Source organism: Sus scrofa, chromosome 1 (genome assembly GCF_000003025.6).
Source record: "Sus scrofa isolate TJ Tabasco breed Duroc chromosome 1, Sscrofa11.1, whole genome shotgun sequence".
Classification (NCBI taxonomy): domain Eukaryota; kingdom Metazoa; phylum Chordata; class Mammalia; order Artiodactyla; family Suidae; genus Sus; species Sus scrofa.
Genome location: NC_010443.5, coordinates 165,693,166 through 165,715,457, shown reverse-complemented (window position 1 = coordinate 165,715,457; position 22,292 = coordinate 165,693,166). Strand labels below are relative to the sequence as shown.

The following is a 22,292-nucleotide window of genomic DNA, read 5'->3' as shown; positions in this document are numbered from 1 at the left end:
GGAAAGAGTTACTGTTAGGATGAGTGTGGGTAGCTCAGGGAACTGGCTTGGGCAGGCCCTTTGGAAAATCTAAATAAAAGCATAACAAGTCAAAGCCACTAGGCCTAGTCTATAAAGTACAGGATTAAAAATTACCAATTACTCCAGAGTTTCTGCTATCAGCAACCATTTTCCATTTGAAACTTCCCCTTCCTGGAATTCCTGCTGTGGCACAGTGGAAACGAATCCGAGTAGGAACCATGAGGTTGCGGGTTCCATTCCTGGCCTTGCTCAGTGGGTTAAGGATCCGGCTTTGCCATGAGCTGTGGTGTAGGTTGCAGACACAGCTAGGATCCTGAGTCACCGTGGCTGTGGCGTAGGCCGGCAGCTGCAGCTCCAATTAGACCCCAGCTTGGGAACCTCCATACGCCATGGGTGGGGCCCTTAAAAAGACAAAAGGCAAAAAAAAAAAAACAAAAACAAAAACAAAAAACCCCTGCCCTTTCCTTTTTTTTTCCCCCCTAAAGGAAATCCACAAAAAGGAAGCAGACCACTTGAAAATTCTGATCATTTTATGTCCCAGCAGGAAAGAGACATCATCGATAGAACCCACTTTTAGCCTTGAGCAGTACTTTCTAAAACAAAACACAAAGAACCTGTGGTACTTAACTATTCTGTTATTGATTTACTGTGGTTTGCAATGTAATGTTGAGGAAAATTAAATGTACAGAAGCCTCAGATGCACGTTCTGTAGTGGTAAGTGGTATGGCCTGTGTTTTGAGGCGCTGTCATTGGTTGTGCTGGAGGTGCACAGGATGAATGGCTAAAGGAGCACACTTTATCTGGTTACAAATATGCTGGCTAGGGCTTTCCCTGCAGAGCCTTATGGAAATCAAAGTCTATTTTCATGTTAAGGAGGCCAAACTTATTTAGTTACAGGGTTGCTTCTTCTGGTAGTTATGTTCCAGTTTACAAGAAGTCTTCAATCAAATCTAACACGAATGTACTGGGAAGCTTCTGTGTATCTGGCTCCAAATCTAGTTTTTAGAGTCTAAGGGCATCCCATGGCACACTCATGGCTTATTTGGCTGCCTCAGAAAAAAATAACAAAATTTCAATAATTTGAAGTCTACCCTAATTATGGGTTCAAGATCAAAGTGGCTATATTGTTTCAAACTTGAGCATTAATACGTAATATTATCAAGCAGTCTATTTCTTACTGGGTCAAATGGCTGTTTTCAAGTCTAGAGGCGCTTTATGGACTACAGGTCACTGTAAATTTGACTCCCCGAACACCAAGAATCTGAAAGTTAAACTAAAATTTGAACACTTTACTTTTAGCTAGTCCCTCAAGCCATTATTCAAGTTTATTTTCTTGTATTTTAGACTAACGCTAACACACTTAGTATCTGGTTTTCCACTCTAAAGCACACACAAAATAAACAGCTAAATAGAAGAGGAAGAGGGGAGGGCTGTTAGAAAGAGGACGGAGGGCAGGGGTACTAAGTGACATCTACTAGCAGCACTACACAATAAAAGCAAAACCAAAAAACCAGACTGGGGTCAACCAGTGCAGGAACAAATGGCCCTCCAAAGGTTAGTGTCAGGAGACACTAGGACAGCAGAACGCAGCAAGTGGACTGTTCACAGTGATGGTCTAAAGACAATTTTCTAAAAAGCCAAATCCTGATACACACAATTCATTTGAGAGGATAGGGAAGTGTATAATACATTTAGACCCCCTACCTGTAATCTTTTTTCGAAGGTTTGGCCCTATAAGGAAGAAGCCTCAGCTATCTGAATAATTTCCCTATCTGGAGTAGCTCACTCAGTGAAGGTGGTGAAGAGAAGGCTTGCTGCCTTCTGAATTTTGGAATGTCAATATCAAGCATGGTGAAAGCTCGCCCTATCCCTGGCCACCTTTCTGCAGAACTGTGTGATGTCATGGGGCAGACAAGCCTTCAGAACCTCTGAATTCAGTAAAGACACATGGGGCCACTTAGAGTCCAAGTTTACCTTGGCTTCCTTTGGAGAGAGTTTGATTCCTTCTAAGATTTATGGTCCAAGTGGAAGGAAAAAAGAAATACCTCACAGAGCAGATTTATAACTTCATCTTGTTTTTATAATAACATTAGGGATGACATCCTATGACAGAATCTTGGAATGACTGCAGAGCAACTTGGAAACTCAGTGGGAAGTTTTATATTTTCGGGTTTGGAGCATTTTGTACTCTCAAAGGTCAGGCGGGAAAGGACCAGGGAAATGAGCCAGGGAGACGGTCAGAGAGTGAGTGTCAGCTGGTTTAATTTTCTGTGTCAACTCTGAAAATTAGATAAACAATGACAAACCAGGGTTTTTAAATGAACTTGTCACTTCTGGTTTTCTTGATACAAGGTAACATTTTTCAAGTCCTGGTAGCCCTAAAGACAGATTTAACCCCTGAGAGGTTTACATAAGTGTTCTAAAGTCCCTGCAAATGAAAACAAAGGTCCCAAACAAGTCCAACCCTATCACCCTTAAAGAAAAAAAAATTATTCTTGAAACTTACTCTTCTCCTACCAATTAAGGGGTCTTTGTTTAGGGCCAAAAGGTCCAGCCTTCTGCCCAGCAACTTCTGATTTTGTCTTTCCATCATCTTGTTGGCTCTTCAGACCAGTTCAACCCTTCAAAATGGTCCCTTGACCTTTCAAGCGCTGTCCTAAGCACTACTGTCCACCTCGAGCAGGTACTGGTTCTCCCTGTGCCAACTCAGGAGCACAGACTCTGTTCCAGGTCTGCTCTATTGCTCTGCTGTTGTGAAGACATGGGACAGAAGAATGGCTCTGGGCTTACAATTCGGCAGCAACATGCTCCCTGGTGGGTAGGGGGGCAGATTAGGGAATCTATTTAATAGCTGCCTTTATTGGTTTTGCTGTAAGGATATTTATTCAGTTTGAGTATGTTGACTTGGAGAGAGGAATACGCGTATTTACAGATACCAGCATCTGAATAGAGTTTTTCATTCCACAAAGTGTTTTCAACGTCATCATCTAATTCAAGTGGCATAATAACCCCATGAAGCAGCAGGATGGCATTACTGGCCTTACCTATTTGTGGACCTGAAAACCATGATTCAGCTAAGGTAGGGTTGGGATTTGAACTGGAGATCAGCTCCAAAGCCTGTGCCTTTTGTTTTAATGTGTTTTTGTTTTGTTTGTTAATATGTTATATTTTGTTACAATATATCCTAACAGCAATATAACAGCTGACAGTGCTGAGCACCTACCTCTTGCCAGATACTAATCTGGGGTTTTCATTTACAGTATTTCACATGCTCTCCAGCCCTGTCAGAAGTAAATGGTAACTTACTTTATAAGCAAAGACACTGGTGCTCCTTACTCCTTGGTGTTAAGGACTGAGTTTCAGGCTGAAGTCTCAACGTTGGACTTAAACCCTGGTTTTCAGACCTCTTGCATCACTCTTTCCTCACACCCCACAACTGGCATAAACAGCCCCACCCCCCAACAAAGCACAAGTGCCATGGTCTACCCTGGATCAAAGTACAGAATAGGTGTTTCAAGGCCCTCCAACCCCAGTCCTTGCCTCGTCCCTAAATTTTGACTTCCTTCATGATGTAGAAAAGTCTCCTTTTTCAGTGTTCTAAGTTTCAAAACTACTTCTGCTGCCAGCTAACTGTTGAGAAGAAAACCGTCTGATTAAACCAGCTCACATGAAGGTATGAATAACTAATAAGGGTGCTGGGACTATGTGCATTTGAAAAGAGGATGTCTGCCCCAGCCCAGCTGCATCTCTGATCTCTTAGATGATCAGAGTTCTCGGGGTGAGGGGCTCTGTCAGCAGAGACAGGTAATTCCTATGTAGCTCCCAGGAGCCTGTGGGTTTCTTGCTCTACAGTGCAGCTTCCCTCACCAGCCCCAGGAACTCTGTCCTCTGTAAAACAAGAAGAACAGCACCAACTTCATGGGAAGGCTATGTGTATGAAATTCCCAGCACAGAAGCCACCCTGGAAACAGCTCTAAAGTCACAACCATTGGTAGCCGAGACTTCACAGTACTTATCATACTGCTTTCCTAAGGAAATTTTTATAACACCTACCATGTGTTCAGCGCGGAATCTGGAAAACACTAGAGCAGCTCTCCTGATTGCTGCACACGGTGTGGGTGGACGAGCAGAGGAGAGTCAGGGACCTTGCTCTCCACGTTTAAAGACCCCCTCACCGAGCGACCCCTCCTCTGGGCCTCAGGCCTAAAAACCGAACTCACTCCCCATTTGAAACAGGAATGAGCAGACTTCCCTGAGTTCAGAATCCCGTGTAACTAAAACACAAATAGAAAAAAAGGAAACCCAACTGTTGCACTCGTGCACAGCTTATAGACAAGACGGCAGTGCCCTCAGACAGCATTTCAAATACAGTTTATTAGTGTGTGATATGAAAAGGGTATTTTTATTGCATGATATAATGCAATGGGACCTTGGGCGCTCTGTGGAAAGACCTCACACTCAGAAGTGTAATGAACCCGTAGTCCCCAAAACATTATACTGTACATTAACCTATCATTAATGGCACATTAGGGCTAGGGGCATTGCACGCTTGCTGGTCAGGGCTCCATCAGGACAGTGTTGAGAAAACCACACAGTCTTCCCAGGCTCAAAACAAATAGAGAAAATAAATATTCCTGATGTCTACAGGCAGCTTTAACAGAAGTCCAATCCCAGCTCTGCCTTGTAATTTCCAAGCTTGCTTTTTTCGGAGAGGAAATACACAACTGAACAAAAGAAGAAAATGAGCCCCTGGCACTTTACCAGCAGCTATTGGCCTTGCAACCTCAGTGTTGGTTTGGCAAGGTCAGGAGCAGACGCGCACCTCTGGTGGTGGTGAAAAAGTTGCCTGAAGGACATTCGGGCCTGGGCCACAGCCTGCAGAGGTAGAAGGGGTTTTGGAGATTGTGTGTTTACCTCTGTTACTCTCTAGATGGGGAAATCTAGGTTAAAAAAGATGAAGGAAGAGACAACTTATCCACAGAAAAATGTATGTGAAAAAAATACAAATGGCCAATAAACATATTAAAAAATCCTGTTCTTACCCATCTACTTTCTTTTTTTTTTTTTTTTTTTCCCTATGGCCCCATCTGCCACATATGGCTTTCCAGGCTAGGGGTTGAATTGGAGCTGTAGCTGCTGGCCTACGCCACAACCATGGCAACACTGGATCTGAGTCCCATCCACAACCTACACAGCAGCTTTGCAGCAACACTGGATCCTTAACTCACGGCCAGGGATTGAACTCGTATCCTCATGAACACCATGGCAGGTTGTTAACCCTGAGTCACAAGGGAAATACCACCCATCTACTTTCCATAATGAAAGAGAGTATCTGTAAAATAGAGAAAATCTTTCCAGACTCTGATGCAGCCTGCCTTCCTGGGGACCGCTTGCTCACCTGAGTAAGACAAATGGCTGCTGACTTTGACTGAAGTCAAATCAAATTTCTGGAAATATCTAGTCTCCACATCACAAAAAGGGAGGGGGCCCCAGGCTACACACACTGTTCAAGTAAACAATGTGTGGCAACTGGGGCCAAAACACACGAAGGGAAGTAGTTCCTTAATTAAACAGGAATCAACTTCAAAGGAAACTGAGCTGCTATTCCATGGAGAGATAGTGGTCTCAGACCAGTAGAAGCCCAGGTTGAGAGTGGGGGCCAGGAAGGAAGGGCCACCCCACACCTTAGGACTGTCTGTGACAAGTCTCTCTTGCCATTGCTGCAGGAAGTTTGCTCTGTTTTCTCATCCCTCCATTCCTCCTAATAAAAGAATTTTTTTATTTCTGGAGAACAGACTTTGCAGCAACATTTGAAAATGCTAGATTTTATTTGTCCTAGGGTCTGCCAACACACACTGTAATTAAAATGTTGATTAGTAAACAGTTTAAATATATGACAGACAATGCAGTTAAAGCCTACAGTTAGGTCAATATGTGATTTAGATTTGCCATTTAAAAAATCTCATTTAAATTTTGCATACATTAATCACTACCATACTTCAAGGTTCTGATATCCACCTGACTACAATATTAAAATAAAACTTGCTGCCCCAGGGAAATCCTACTTATTCTTAATTGTTTCGAGGCTTTGATGGGCTTTTAATCTAAGATTAATTTATGCAATTTTAAATAACTCTTCTTATGATTAATAAGCTTGAAAATTAAAAGGAGTCTAAAGCAATTATAATGAGCATTTGGTCATAACCTCATTAGAAGAAGGAGTGAAGGATACAGCTCTGGAATTCTTACAAGACTACAATTTAAGGTTACTTTTAGAGAAGTCAAACATAGTTCCTGAAATTGCAAAGGCAGGTTACCAAAGGTCAGTGTTAAAATGACGGCTAGCTAGATTAGCATACTAATGATTTTCCCTGATAGTGACAGAAAGGACACTGAAAAGAAGATGCAGAAAGAGAGACAAATGACATGCTGCCCAGAAGCTACAGGCTCTGAACTTAGTTTCCTATTCTTTTGGCTGAAGACCTTCATGGAATTTCAGAGAGGGCCAGGGGTTAGAACATCTCTACTCATAAATCAGTTCCATCCAGAGAGCCTGGCCCACATGGAGCCCAGCAGAGATCAGGCCTGTGTGTCCTGGTTGCCTGTTGTGATGGGGCCACTGCCCTGCTTAAGAACTAATAGCAAAGCAACCCTCATGGCTCAGAGGTAATGAATCTGACTAGTATCCATGAGGGCTCGGGTTCGATCTCTGGCCTTGCTCAATGGGTTAAGGATCTGGTTTTGCCGTGAGCTGTGGTGTAGGTAGCAGACACACAGCTCAGATCTGATGTTGCTGGTACTGTGGTGTAGGCTGGCAGGTATAGCTCTGATTCGACCCCTAGCCTGGGAACCTCCATATGCCACAGGTGTGGCCCTTAAAAAAAAAAAAAAAGAAAAAAAGACCATGGCAGTTTCTTGCAGCCACGCTCCTCTGCTGTGTGCAAAGCCCTTCCAGGCTGGGCCCTCCCTGCCCAGCTCACCACCGTCCCTTTGTTTCAGGGGTCTTCTCTGGTTTGGCCAGGGTGGGTGGCTCACTGTACCATTTCCTCTGGTCTTGGCTTGTGTTAAGCTCAGCTCCTTCCTGAAACACTTTCCTTCTTGTATTAGTAGTGATGATGATAATAATGGTTATCATTTATTGAGCACTTATTTTACGTAAGATACTATGGTAAGCATGTAACATACTTTCATCTCGCTTAAATTCCCTACTTTGTGAGACCTCTCTGAAGCTGAGAGGTTCAATAACATGTTTGAAATCAAGAGCTAGTAAGAGGGCTGGGTGGCAGGGCACAGGAGGAGCTGGCTCTCTGCGGAGCCACCACTTTCTAATTCCCATATTCAGGTCAATCTTACGGGTCTGGCTGAAGCTGAGATGCCTCCTCTGACCACTGAGCCCCTCAGCCACCCACCCTGCCCTGAGCTCACACCATGTAAGTCAGCAGCACACAGCCCATCCTGCCTTTTCTAAATGTCTCCTATGGGTGTGTCCAGTCTGCTCCTTGAAGATCTGGATGTTTCTCACTTTCCTTTTGAACCCATCACAGCACCTCATAGATGAAGACAGCAAATATTTGTTGATTAACTGACCATTTCATAGTAACTGCTTCCAACAAGATGCTCATTACATTTTACTGATAATTGAGGGCAGACACAAGAAGTTAAGGCTTTCTAATGACTGGGGAGGAATAACCCATAGAGGTCTGCCCACCCCTAAGAAACTACCAATTCATAGACACTAGCTACAAATGTCCAACATTATGTATATTGTCACATTTAACTCTACTAAACATATTTGTCTTTCAAGAAGGTACCAGAAAGACATGTCCAGAAACATTAGATGAGATAAATCATGACTCAAAGAGGCTGAATAACTTAGTGCCCCACATGTCTAGCACTTTACAGTTTACAAACATGCTTTCACAAACTATTTCAATAGGAAAAAAATCTACCCTTTAAAATTAGTGTCACTACCCCACTTTATTTTATGTCTTTTTTGTCTTTTAGGGCTGCATGTGCAGCATATGGAGGTTCCCAGGCTAGGGGTCCAATCAGAACTGTAGCCACTGGCCTATACCACAGACACAGCAATCTGAGTCGTGTCTGTGACCTACACCACAGCTCTCGGCAATGCTGAATCAACCCAGTGAGTGAGGCCAGGGATCAAACCCTCATCCTCATGGATGCTAGTTGGGTTCGTTAACCGCTGAGCCACGATGGGGACTCCAACTACCCCTATTTTACAGATGAAGAAGCTGAGGCTCAGTTCAGATAAGCTAAGTAACTGCTGGTTACTCAGTAGAGGTAATCAGGTACCCAGATCAATGCTCTTTCCAATTTACCAAGTCGCTTCTTGTCTCATGTTCTTCACGGAACAGATCCAGAGCCCAGCTTCCGCCTCTGCAGACTGCACAAACAGAGGAGAGTACACACTGCCAGTTGTCCGCCAAACCCCTTTCCATCTTTCCAGTTCTACGACCGCGATTCCAGAAACGAGTGAGGTCGTGGCTCCCTGCCTGTGCTGGCCTGGACGTCTGGGGGCCACCTTAGTCTCCCTTCTGTCTTCCTGATGGACCTTGATCTCTGGCTCTCTATTCTGTGTGACCTGGCTACTTTGTTCACATCTCTTAAGGCACTCAGCAGTTTGGATTCTAAAACATCAGTTCTTTCTACCTCACCTTAGTTGTATTGAGATATTACTGACATATAGCACTGTGTAAGTTTTAGGTGTACATCATGATTTGTCTTACATATATTGTGAAATGATTACCACAATAAATTCAGTTAACATTCATCATCTTATGTAGAAACGAAAGAAAAGGGTTTTCCTTGTGATGAGAACTCTTAGGATTTACTCTCTTAGCTTTTGAATATACCATATATAGCAGCATTAACTATAGCCACCATGTTGCGCTTTATATCCCTAATACTTATTTATCTTATAACTGGAAGTTTGTGCATTTTGACTACCTTTATTCAAGTTCCCCTTTCTCTACCTCTAGTAACCACAAATCTATGATTTTTTTTTTTTTTTTTTGACCATGTCTGGGGCATGTGGAAGTTCCTGGGCCAGGGATCGAACCTATGCCACAGCAGCCACCCACGCCACTGCAGTGACAATGCCTGGATCCTTAACCTGCTGTGCCACAAAGGAACTCCTTTATGATTTTTCTTAAGACTCTGCATATAAATGAGATCATACAGTATTTGGCTTTTTCTGACTTCGCTCTGCATAATGCCCTAAAGGTTCATCCATGTTGTTGTCGATGGCAGGATTACCATTTTTTTTTGGGGGGGGGTGCTGGATAATATTCCACTGTGTGTGTGCATATGTGTATCTGTCTCACAACTTCTTTTTTTTTTCCTTTTTCTTTTTGCTTTTTAGGGCCTCACTCACGCCACGTGGAAGTTCCTAGCTAGGGGTCGAATCAGAGCTACAGCCTCGTGGATCCTAGTCCGGTTCGTTAACGGCTGAGCCATGACGGGAGCTCCCTGTCTCACAACTTCTTCATTCATCTGTTGATGGACACTTAGGCTGTTTTCATGTGTTGGCTATTATAAGTAATGCTGCTATGAACATGGGAGTACTGACACTCTTTATATATAGTTTTTGTTTCCTTCAGACGTAGTCCCAGAAGTGGAAATGCTCCATCATATGGTAGATCTATTTTCAATTTTGTGAGGAACTTTCGTATTGTTTTTCACAGTGGCCTTGCCAGCTTGCAATCCCACCAACAGTACACAATGGTTCCCTTTTCTCCACATCCTCACCAACACTCAATGTCTCTTACTTTTTTGATAACAGCCATTCTGGCAGGCATGAGGTGATATGTCACTGCAGTTTTGTTTACATTTCCCTCAAATAGTTAGTTATGCACCTGTTGGTCATTCATATATCTTCTTTGGAAAAGCATTTATTCAGGTCCTTTGCCCATTTTTTTTTATTTTTTATTTTTTTTTGTCTTTTTTGTCTTTTGTTCTTGTTGTTGTTGCTATTTCTTGGGCCACTCCCGCGGCATATGGAGGTTCCCAGGCTAGGGGTTGAATCGGAGCTGTAGCCACCGGCCTACGCCAGAGCCACAGCAATGCGGGATCCGAGCCGCGTCTGCAACCTACACCACAGCTCACGGCAACGCCGGATCCTTAACCCACTGAGCAAGGGCAGGGACTGAACCCGCAACCTCATGGTTCCTAGTCGGATTCGTTAACCACTGCGCCACGACGGGAACTCCCCCCCCTGCCCATTTTTAAATTGGTTTGTTTGTTTTTCTTACTATTGAGCGGTAAGAGTTCTTTATATATTTTGGATATTAATCCCTTATCAGATTTATGGTTTGCAAATTTTTTTTCCCATTCTAAAGACTGTCTTCTATTTAGTTCTTTTTGATCATCTACTCCAGAGAGATTACCAAATAGGTACTTTGTGCCTTGTATCAAGCCAGCTGCAGGGGATGCAATGGTTATCTAAAAGCCTCACTTCCTCACCAGACTGTATGCTCCTGGAGGGCAAGATCAATGTCTCACTGCCCTCTGTACTCTCTATAGCTGTGCAACTTAAGTAATTGGTCTGGAAACTGCTTCTACTAGTTTGCATGAAGATAAGGGGCTCTGCCACAAAGTAAATCAGCACACAGCTGCATCAAGGAGAAAGTTTTGCCACAAAAAAACTGTCAGGTGAGAAGTGCATTAATACAGGAACGTGCTGAAAAGGAGGATGGCTTAAACAGGAAGTCATCAACCCTGCTGATGCAGGCAGGCCTGAGAGTTTCATAGAGACTGTGCCCATGGGTCCTGGAGGCTGAGTAGGAGTTCACCATGTGGACGTGAGGAAAGGGTATTCTTGGCAGAAGAAACAACACAAACAAGGACATGATCCCATGAGGATGCTTCACCTGGTTGGGACTGTGAGGATATTAGGGGGCAGGCTGCATGCACAGGTGTGAACGTATTACTGAAGACATGGGAATCCAGCCCATGAGATCATTCTGTATTGTGAAGTGGAAATACTCCTTCCAGTTTATGGTAGTGCTGTAAAGCACTGGCATCTTTGATCATCATATGATGGATACAACAGGCCTTAATAAATATTTTCTGGATGGACGGACATATAACAACAGTGCCATGAGGTGGAGGGACAGGTGAAGGTGGGCAGTAGCAGTTGAGGGAGGGCCTCAGATGAGTCTAACAGTCTATTCTGTGCTTGGCTGTTATACACCCTCATCTTCCTTGCCAGACTGTAAGTTGGCTGAAGGAAGGACTCAGGCTGACAAACTGCTTCCTTGGCAGCAGGCAGGATTCTCTGCTCAGAGCAGTCAGTCAACAAAGAAAAACAGTGAGTGTGTACTAACATGCACAGGTGGGGCGTTCTTTCCCTATATCACAACAACAGAAAAGGCTGCTGAACTACAAATCTGCACCAGACGTGCAGTGGGTTACAATTCAGCCAGCCCCCTCAAAGCTATCCTTATGCCTTCCTTTGGTACTTAACCCACTTTCCAGGTGATGCACGCTGCTGCCTGCACTGGAAAGCTGGAAAGGGGGCCATTTCCGAAGGCAGGAAGCCCATCTACCCAGCCAAAGTCTGCTGACCTCCTCGACGGGAGAAGAAAAAGCTCGTTTTGGAGAAAGAACTTTCCAGCCCTGAAGTGGTGCCTCAGGCCCTGCAAACGCCAGCATTCCGGGGTTACCGGTTTGCCTTCCCAAGAGTTATTAGAGTGAGAGTATTCCAGAGGCAAGCCTGTGGCTTAAAAAAAAAAAAATCATGTTTAATTTAAAAATTAGAAACTGGAGCAGGCTGTGAGCACAGGGGTTGATTGAAACAAAATTTAAATTCCTGTCAAGCCCATTTAAACACGGGGGCCCTTCATAGACAATTAGCTGCTCCCTGTGAATGCTGAATAAACTCAGGCCTGGTCACTGCGAGAAGAGAGGCGCCTACTGTGAGGCGCTGAAAAAAAAATTAACTAAAATCAGGCTGTATGAAATATTCAGCCTTCCAGTATATCACAGGGGTTTGAAAGTGTAAACAAGACAAAAATCGATTCCTTGGTGCCCTCAAATCAATCCCCCAAAATGGTTAGGGCATCTGTTTCTGCTAAATTTTGTTTACATCGGCAGATTTGCCTTAATTGCAGTTGTTTATCTCTCATTGTCCCTGGGGCCCTAATCTCCCGATTACTAATACTTAACACTCATTTCACATCTAAAGCTACTTCTAATCCTCAACAGGTTTTGGGGGCTCTTAAAATTATTGAAACCGCAGAGGCAGGAGACACAGCCTCTTTGTGAAAGGAACATTTTCTTATCTACTACCAGCTGGGCCCAATCATCACCAGGGATGGCTACAACAAAGGTGCTAAAAGGCTCTTCCACAATGACTGCTGCTCCACTGGGGATTCAGAGGATAAAAAAGAGCTTTGATGGAAAAATCTGAACAAGGGGCTAAAGCAGTCCAGCCAAATAAAGTTACTGTCATAATCAAATGCTGTCAATCACCATGAAAATCCAATTAAAAATGTCTCAGCACAGCCCTCTTAAGTGGAAAAATGTACCCTATTTATACAAATTTTTGTCAACACCACACCAATCCCACAATTAGAAAGTCCTGCTATTAATTGAATCCCCCTCCCCCCCAGTTTAAAAAGACATGCAGGCCATTCAGAAGCCTTCTGAGGGAGCTGAGACACACATAGGCTATTGGTATACAATTAAGAGTTAATCGGGTTACATTTGAAAATTCCATTTTTATTTGTGTCAAGGGAACCTTTGCACGAATAAACCAATGGCACCTACTCTCCTACTTCAGAATCAGTGACCATTTATATTAAGAGAACAGAGAAACGGTAAACCAGGATACTGGAAAGAAACTAGTCCACACTCTAGCAAATGTCTCTCGGTAGACCACGGTCTGATGTTTAATTCTAATCTTGAAAATTAAATAGAGGACAGAAGGCCCAAATGTCTCCACTGCTTTTCTGCAGTCTCTAAATGGCCAAGAGAACCTCAAATTATCTGCAGGCCGATTTGGTCCCCCAAATAACTGTGCATCTACAAAAGGCCTCAGTGAAACAAGACTCACGGTCCCCAAAGGTCTCTCTCAAAACTGCTACAAATTAAAAAGCAAACAACCCATTAAACAAATCCAGCTGGTTACAACTGTAAATAGGAGGCTTCTAATATTTTTTCAGCTCTTGAAATTCCTGGTTAGACTCATTAATTATTGATAAGAACTGCATCTATTTATTGGAGTGTACTCACAGGAAAACAAGTTTGCTCCTTTCAACAGCAATTCCCAAATCACAGAGATGGGGCTTCAAGATCCTTTTATATTTCCCCTACGAATGGCTAAATGTCTCTGAATTTTTCAACCTAATCCATTATCCCTGAGAGGGGGGTGGGGTGGCCCTCATCTGATATGCTGATAGATAAAGACCTTGGGGTCCCCTGCCATCAATCTCCCAGGCAAAGATGGTGCTGGCCAGGTGGTCTCCTCTAAGTCTTGACTCTCTAATGACCTCTTGATTTGGAATTAACTGTCAAAGGTGAATTCTCAAGTGGTCCCAACACATGCCAAAGATTACAGGTGCTGTTGAGCAGCCTGCTTCACATTTCTTGCTCTTCCAGGGGGATGGCCGCACCCTGATGCCTGTTCTGATTGGTCACGCTGTACTGGTTGCTAAATGCTTCAAATAATATCCCTGCAAACACTGCAACATCCTAGAAGTTCAATTATTTTGGCGCCAAGTTATTTTACTCACATGACCTCTCAGAGCAGAAAGTCAAACAAAAAGCTCTGATCAGACCATGTATTTCTAGAAGTCATCCTAACTTATTATCACAGAGCCCAGGGATAGCTTGCTCTTGGGTCAGTCTCTGAAACTTTACTCTGAGTTGCTGAAGAACAAAGGTCTTGTTTGTTTTCATGTCAAGTGAATTGTTTCACTGAAATGAATTAGAGCGAATGGCACATGCAAAGAATAATCAACAGTAATTTCTCTTTTCTTAATTAGAACAGAGAAGTCACCCGAACGACAATAGCATAGGACCATGCTAGGTACTGAATTAAAGATCACGCTCCTCCTTCAAGGAATTTACAATCTAGTTGGAGGAAAAAGCTATCAAACCAGTGGGTTTCACCTGTGGCTGCTCCTTATAATCACTTGGAGAGCTTTACTTATTTATTTTTGCTTTTTAGGGCTGCATTCACGGCATAAGGAGACTCCCAGGCTAGGGGTTGAATCGGAGCTGCAGCTGCTGGTCTACACCACAGCCACAGCAACGCAGGATCTGAGCTGTGTCTGCAACCTGCACCACAGCTCACGGCCACACCAGATCCTTAACCTACTGAGTGGGGCCAGGGATCGAACCAGAAACCTCATGGCTCTCAGTCGGATTCATTTCCCTTGTGTCACGACAGGAACTCCACTTGGAGAGCTTTATAACAAAACAAATGGGAACCTTCTCCCTGGCCCATATGCTAGAGGGTCTCTGTTCTGGGTTGGGATCCAGACATTTTTCTTTTTAAATACTACTCAGATGATTCTGAAGAGCTGCCAGGATTAGGAACCACTAATCATCCAGGATACCACATGGATGAACTTATGAATCTACAATGAATACATCATTTATGTTAATTAAGCAGTGTTTCAAGTTAGAGCCAATAAATTGTGGCAGGTTTCTGAGAAGGGAGCAAGCACTGTAAAGGGGAGGAGTGGGAAAAGCTGCAGGGAAAAGGAGGGACGCCTCCAAGGACAGCGAAGAGGACGGCATTCTAGGGTGAGGCTACCACCCAAGGAACAGAAGCTCCTTGTGAGTTAAGAAGCATCAAATGAGGAGTGAATGTACAACATACTCTAAAGACCCAGCTTAGTCCCTGTGAATATGGCAGAACACTGAAAAGTGGCCCCACTTATCCACTTTTCTGCATCCAAGGTAACCAAACTATTCCTGGGGTCAAGGCTATGCAGCCTCACTGTGCCTTGAAACATGACACGGGGAAGATGACAGTCCAGCAAAACAAGAAAAGAGGCCTTGTAGGCAGGAGTTCAAAAAATTGCAATCTTAAACAGGCAAATCATCACCATATTAAGAGATGTGACTTGACTGATGGAGGAAAAAAGTTATCCTTAACTGGGAAATTAAAACTGTCAGATTACCATGATCAAGGAATGACAGATTTTATCTATCTGTATCTCTCTTGCTATGTGCACGTACATAAATAGACACCCACACATATACACACATACGTTTGTCTGCTGAAGTCTCGTGAAAAGATTAAGCGGTTATGTCTATGGAAAAACAAAGCTTGTTTTCTGGGGTTATAATCTCTCTGTTCTTGCTGAAGTGCTAACGTGTCATCAAAAATTCAAATTAAAGCTGTCTGATTTAGTGTGATCTCAAGCATCCAGACAGTGATTCTGCTGTTGTAATTATGTGCAATTAAAAGCTAAAATCAACTTCTTACTAGTAGATTCCTATTTATAAGCACACCAAACATCATTTTAATGGTCTTTAGAATTTGGAAATAATAAAAAAATCATTAGGTGGTTGTTGATTGGACCCTATGTGGAGCCTCTAGACTTCTGTGGTATCTTTTGTGCTTGAGGGAAATATTTAGTTGAAGTTACAATTGTCGCCAGGGCTTTCCTCCGCAATTTCAGGGTGCCTTAGCCAAGGAGCTGATGTGTGCCTCCAAATGAATAACCAAAAGCAAAAAGGATGTGTGCAAGAACTGGGGGCCAGATATACACATAAGTCTGGCCCTAATGGCCTATTTTTATTTTATTTTAAAAATTTTATTGGCGTATAGTTGACTCACAATGTTGTTACCAACGGTCTATTTTAAAACTTGCTCTATATGATGCAGCAAAATAACTAAATGTAATAAACTACAAGCAAATATACAGAATTGCTTATTAGAGCATCATTAGTATCTTAAAACACTTAGACTGCAAGCACAGTGGTCCATGAGCACTGTGCAAGGGGGCTGGGAAAATGTGCCTTTCCCATATTTGTGCTTTGGACACCTGTAAACCCTGGATCAAAATAAACTGGAACTCATCTTTGGTCCACTTGGTAGAATATGGTGATAATGTTGAACTTAATATCTGAGCCCTGTGCTCCCAGAAAGCAAAACAGGTGAGACATCTCCCCACTCTCTTGTCAGCTACAAAGGACCATCCTGCTCTCACAAAGATATGACCCCTTTCCGTCCTTCCTCATGACACCCCTAAGACTGGCAATGCCTCCATTGTTTACCTGCCTCCGTAACCATGGTTCCCTCCTTTTGCTTTAAGACATTCCTCCTTAATAATTACTCTCCCTATTGTGAGAGCCTGAATAAAATCATTTCCTTAACCATCCAGTGCATTTTGTCTTTCACAGTGGTCAAAAGGTTTGGGTCAAATAGTGCTGAAAATAAAGCCATTTGGTCTACCCAAAAGTCACACTGGAATTTGAGTGCTGGAGAGACAAAAATTCTAACATTGTTTTTCGGATTTTTAAATGGGACCATGCAGATGCCCAATTTATCACATACCTTGATTAACTTAGAGAACAACCAAGCAACCTATCTGAAAATGTAATTACAATCAGGTTTGGATAAGCAGAAACGCTACCAGTGACAATTTAATTTAGAGGAGTTAAACAAGTTAACATCTCTTTGCAAGTAATTAAATGTTTAAACAGATTTTTTTTTCTGGAGCAGTTTGGTGTTTATTAGCCCCCAAACGATACCACCTCCAATATATAAAGCGCTTCTCTGAGACATGAGATGCCTTCAAGTTTGCAGCTGCTGGGATTCAGATGAAGGTAAAAAAAATTCTAAAAGCACTATTTTGATTATAACTGACACTCCTCCCCCCAGACCCACACCTGCTTCTCTTGAATTTCCAGTCCCACTATTGCTTTCTAAGCAAAATGTCAAATTTCAATTGCAAACTGCACTGTGTGTTTCTTCTTAGCCGCCTGAATTGAAAACCAAACCTGAGGAAACGCTAAACGAGGACGCCCTGCTCTGGAATGTACAAGAAATGCACAAAATAACAGGCATTATTAGAACCTAAGGAAAAAACCCATGTTTTTAAACAATTACTAAAGCAGTATAGTGATAGCATAAAGACAATTTCTGCGCCAGCTTGTTTCTCTGAAATTCTCTCTGCCACTGAACAGCTAGAACAGATAATAACTATTAGTAAATCAAACTCCTCTGCAATATCCAGCTGTGCCTCACACATTTACATACAGATAGAATGGGTATATGTTTTTAATATGTATGTGATACGTACTTGTACCACAGCCGAAGTGCATGGTACAAAGGAGGAGGAGAATGGCAATCGGATCAGCATGAGATAATAAAGTGGCCTCGATAAAGTATTAGCCAGCGATTGATCTCAAACCGGGATGCTGCTTCTTCTGACCTGATTACTTACTATGCATAGATTCCATTAAATAGAGCTTAGACATGGAAAGCTTCTGGAAACACTCTAAATGCATAGAAGGATCTACAGCACTCTTAACCCCAATTGTAACTGTGTAGGTGCCCACGGCCCACACCTTCCTTGTCAAGGCCCACATTCACGATAGGCTGAGGGGTTAAGGGGGCGCCTGAGAGCTAGCTGGTGGGAAGCCTCGCAGAGGCCCACAGGGAGGGCCCGTCCCTCCCATCCCTTCCCTGCTCCTCCCACCCTCGGATGGTGAATGCCTCCCTCTGGAGCAGCTAGTCTGGTGCAGGCAGCAATGCTCCAGCTATCCGAGTGGGAAGGTAGTGAGGGGGCTGAATGGCCATTTAGTGTCATGGTCCCCTTTGAAAAACTGGTGACAGCAATGAACTCCTCTTAAAAAACCTGCAAATTCCCCACATGTCTACACATTTTGGATTTAATTTCAGGGGCTCTAACAGACTTCCTGAAGTCACAGACTCCAGGCTGAGGACTGCTGGCCAGGTCCATCCCCTCCATTTTGCAGATGAAGACACAGACGTGGGGAGGGACTGGAGAGCTGCTGACAAGGGAAGGGAAGCTTCTTTGCTAAACCAGCCTGGCCTTCACTACAACACAACCTGAGAGGAGACGAATGCAGCAGAGGGACCTCTTTGTGGTTTACACAAATGGTCTATAGAGTAAGTTTTCTCACTATACTCTTTTATTTAAAAATATAGAAACATATAATATGAACAGCCACACAGCCACGAACCTCTCCATCTTTGTACCTTCATCGCAGGTAGTCTCTGACCCTGAGCATAGGGGTCTGATTCTTAGATTTCTGCTTCCGTCAATCTGATTATTGATGTTTGGGAAAATTCACACCCTCCTCCTCTTCCCTCTTGTTGCAATCCCATCAATCCCTCCTGACTGACAGAGGCTGTCTTTTTAGCCACATAAGCTGTGACATCCTTGCCTGGTTGTTAGAAGCCTTTGAATGCTGTCTGCAACCTCCTCAGTTTCTTCAGCCTGGAAACTTTCTTCTAAGTTTCTTGGTCTTTAGTCACAGAGCTGGGGCATCACTGACTTAGGTCTTTCCTGTGCTTTACATCAAGCTGACATAAAGGTGGGTTTTTAAATCATGGAATCATTATCACAGGAGCAGAAAGAGTATGTATCTCTCTTGCTGTGTCAGCCTGCTGAATGCTCCTAGCTGCCTGCATGGCTGGCTTTCCTTTGTTAGGTTTAAAGCTGACCCATGATTCATGCAATAACTCTGAAGAAAGATCAGATCTCTGCCAAGGATGAAGGACTTCCCTATACTTGAATAGGAGTCCACTTAAGAGAATTTTCTCATGAAAAAAGATACTTAGGGATGGGTGTGCTGCTTCTATGTCAAGTCAGTGTTTTCACACCTGGATATTAGGGTTCCATTGTTAGCAATGGAATTTCTTAATGGATTGCCCTGCTGGTGGTGAATATATTGCCTATTTGAACGTCAACTGTGTAGGTTTGTGACTCGACAAGGTTAGTATCAGTGGTGTTTCTGTTCCAGCAAGCACTAGAGGTGTCACACTGCTCTAAAGAGGTCTGCGGATTCTACACTCTCATGCCTTGCCCACCCTTTCCTTTGCCTGGAACGACTCTTGCAAAAAACTCTATTAAAGTTCAATCCATCCTCCAAGAGCTGGATCCTTTTCTTTCTTTCTTTTTTGCTTTTTAGGGTCACACCTGCGGTACCTGGATGTTCCCATGCTAGGGGTCAATCAGAGCTGTAGCCACTGGCCTAGGCCACAGCCACAGCAACGCAGGATCCTTAACCCACTGAGTGAGGCCAGGGATCAAACCCACAACCTCATGGTTACTAGCTGGATTTGCTTCCAATGTGCCACAATGGGAACTCTGCTGGATCCTTTTCAAACGCCACCTTCTCCAGGTAGCTTTTCCCCATTTCCCCAAATGGATCCCCATAGAACTCTGCAGGTCTTTTACAGCAGTTTATTCTAGTTACTTGTGTACGTGCCCTATCCCCTGAAACACTGTATGCATGAGGCTTCTCTGTATCCTCTGAGTCTAGCACAGGACTTCACCCATAATTCTATAGCTACTTAATTCAGTTGTCTACCTGGTCTGATCTCCCAAGAAAAAGTGAATGCCGATGATGAAACTTCTGAGTTAATTTTTTATGTAGCTTAAGGGCTGTATCTCAGAAAACTACACCAGCTCATGTGGACCCTGACTGACCCCACATGTGAGTGTTAAGGGAAATTCTTGTTCCAACTTTTAAACATTTCCGCTTAGAACACAGAAACTGTAGCCATATTAGATATAACCACACAAGGTAGAGAGAATTAAATAGCTAAACAAATGAGCTCTAACACTGGGAATCTAATGATTTCAAGAGTCTACACTTGAGTTTTACATTTCATCTTTAAGAATGACATGGTCAAAACTGCAAAGATGATGATTTTTAAGATCTGGGTATTTTGGTATATAAGGTAACCCTACCAAGTAAAAAGGCAAAAGCCTGTAGAGTGCCTGCTAAGTGCATGGCCCTGGCCCAGAGGTGAGGGTGCTTTGGCACACCTCTCCCTGCACTGATTTACTCAGGCTGGGACCTGTTGAGATTGGTGCTCAGGGCCACACCCGAGTTCATGTAAGATTTCCTTAATGGTGAATTTGGAACTTTCAGAATTTCCACCTGACCTCATCTCTGATGCTCCTCCTATGATTTGGAAAATGCAGCCCATAGGGAAACCTTGACAATCCTGCAGGCCTCCCAGCTGATGTGGCCCAGGCTGTGCAGACCCATGTTGGTACCCTGCTGGCTGGAGTCACTGCACTAGGGAGATAAACTGCTTTTTCTGTGAAAGGCAGGCCCCCACCCACGGTGACAAATGGGCTCTACAGTTCACGCTTTCCAGAGGACGCTCTCAGCTTCCAGATGGGAGCACGATCAAATAGGTTGTAGACAGAGAGGGAAAAGGAAAAATTAAAGCTATTAATATGCTAGAAGGAATAAAGAGACTGGTTCCTTAAGATTGGGCCCCAAAGTTGTGACTTGGAGTCCTTAAGCCAAGGACAGCCCAGTTTCTCTCCTATTCCCTCTTGGGCCCAAAGGTAGGCAGGGCTCAACCCCCTTGACCACAGGAGACACACACACACACACACACACACACACACACACACTCCATTGTTTCCTGCCCCCTCACTGAGCTTGTACTAAGCCAGGGGGTGCCTCACTATTGCCATACCTAGGGGAATAAACTCATTTAAATCAAACTGTGAGCAATACTAGAAATAATGTTAAATTAAGTATAGGATGGTGCTTCCTGTGACTAAATTTTTCATTGTATTTTACAGATTTATTGATATTGATTAATTAAAAATGTGGGATGGCACACATCAGGGTGTATGGTTGTAAAAAGATATATCGAAAAACGTACCCCTTGTCTCTCTCCACACACACAGACAGCCATGCACGCTTGCTTCCAAGGCACTGAAAGTACGTACCCTTTAGCCTCGTCTTTATGACTTGCCACCCTGGAGTGGTATTCCTTACCAACACATACATCCGTATGCATTTATGAGTGTATGTATGATCTGTAGATGTTTTATTTATAAGTGGCCAACTCACTGCAGCACTGAAACATGCATTTACAAATAGATATCTGTTTTATGAAACCCTATTCCTTTGTTTTAATAGCCAAGCTATCCAGCCATGGCATGATAATGTACAAGGTAAATGGGTCTCCATCTCTAGAACCTGTTCCAAGTTTCCTCAAATGTGACTAACTGCGTGAATTTCTCAACCATCTGAGACAACCCCCAATCAAAAAAAAAAAAAAAAAAAAAAAAAAGGACTGGTTTATTCTAGACATGAAAGCCTGCACAGTTATAAATTGCAGAGGTTTTAGGGGTAAACTTTAACTTGAAACTACCCTGAAAACTGAGATTTTGCTCCAGCAGTAACATGAGAGAGAAAACTACCTTCTTAGCATTTATGATGCAAAAGGGAAACATACTGCTATTTTCTATTTGGGGATGAAATCTGTATGATGTAGAAGTTTGGGCGCTTAAGAGTATTTATCGGGATAAAATACAAAGGCTAAAAACCTTTGAACTGATATCTGTAAAATGCTTATTATTTAAAGTGGTGAGAGAAAATGGGTCAGAATCTCTTCTGATTGTAATAATCTTAAGACAGGGAACGGTACACAAAACATTAGAAAGAGTAGGCTATAATTAGTATTTACTAATGCTCGATGCCAATGTTATTCTAACAGCTTGTATATTGTCAAATCAACAATCTGCACTAAATAAATGACCATTTGGGAATTGTTAGGGAGCGTCTCTGTTCCTCTCCCTGCTTGACTAAAACTGTCATTTGCAATCAAAGAAAGCGGCCCTGGAGCTGAGAACACAGCACTTGCAGCCTTGTAGTTGTCTCTTTCTGAGGAGAAGACCAAAGATTCACATTAACTTGATCTTTTGCAGCCAATCTAATTTCATTCTCCATGAATTCAAGAGGACTCCACACCACATTCAGAATTTCCTATAGGATTGCACCAAAACCTTAATATGCTATCTTCTTTGTTACTGATCCTCTGAATTCTGAGAGGCTGTAATAGCAAATGAGGACAAGGAATAACCTAGATTAACTTGTGACCCTTGAGTGTGAGGTAAAGAAAAAGAATTCTGTATTAAGTTTCAAAATAGTGAAGGGTTTTTAAGAAGTAAAAACTACTATCTGAGGATGTGAGCTTCAAAAGCACCCACCCAAATAAAGTAAATAATATTAGCTCTCCAGAGTCTGTGTCTGCTTTTAATCCCATTCTGGTCCTTTTAATGGAC

At 43.0% G+C, this 22,292-nt stretch overlaps 1 protein-coding gene across 11 annotated transcripts in view; it reads right to left on the bottom strand.

The window, feature by feature from the left end:
- The window catches only part of MAP2K5 (mitogen-activated protein kinase kinase 5), a 275,190-nt gene that overhangs the window by 17,995 nt on the left and 234,903 nt on the right, over window positions 1-22,292 (bottom strand). For 4 of the 11 annotated variants that reach the window (XM_021100463.1, XM_021100467.1, XM_021100460.1 and 1 more), the window contains one exon: window positions 8,361-8,425. The exons of 5 other annotated variants lie outside the window; for them this stretch is intronic. In XM_021100463.1, coding sequence (XP_020956122.1) covers window positions 8,361-8,425 — 65 coding nt within the window. Of the gene's footprint in view, window positions 1-443; window positions 4,897-8,360; window positions 8,426-9,845; window positions 22,061-22,292 lie in introns of those variants that run through there. 2 more of the 11 variants (XM_021100437.1, XM_021100450.1) reach the window with 2 other exon arrangements.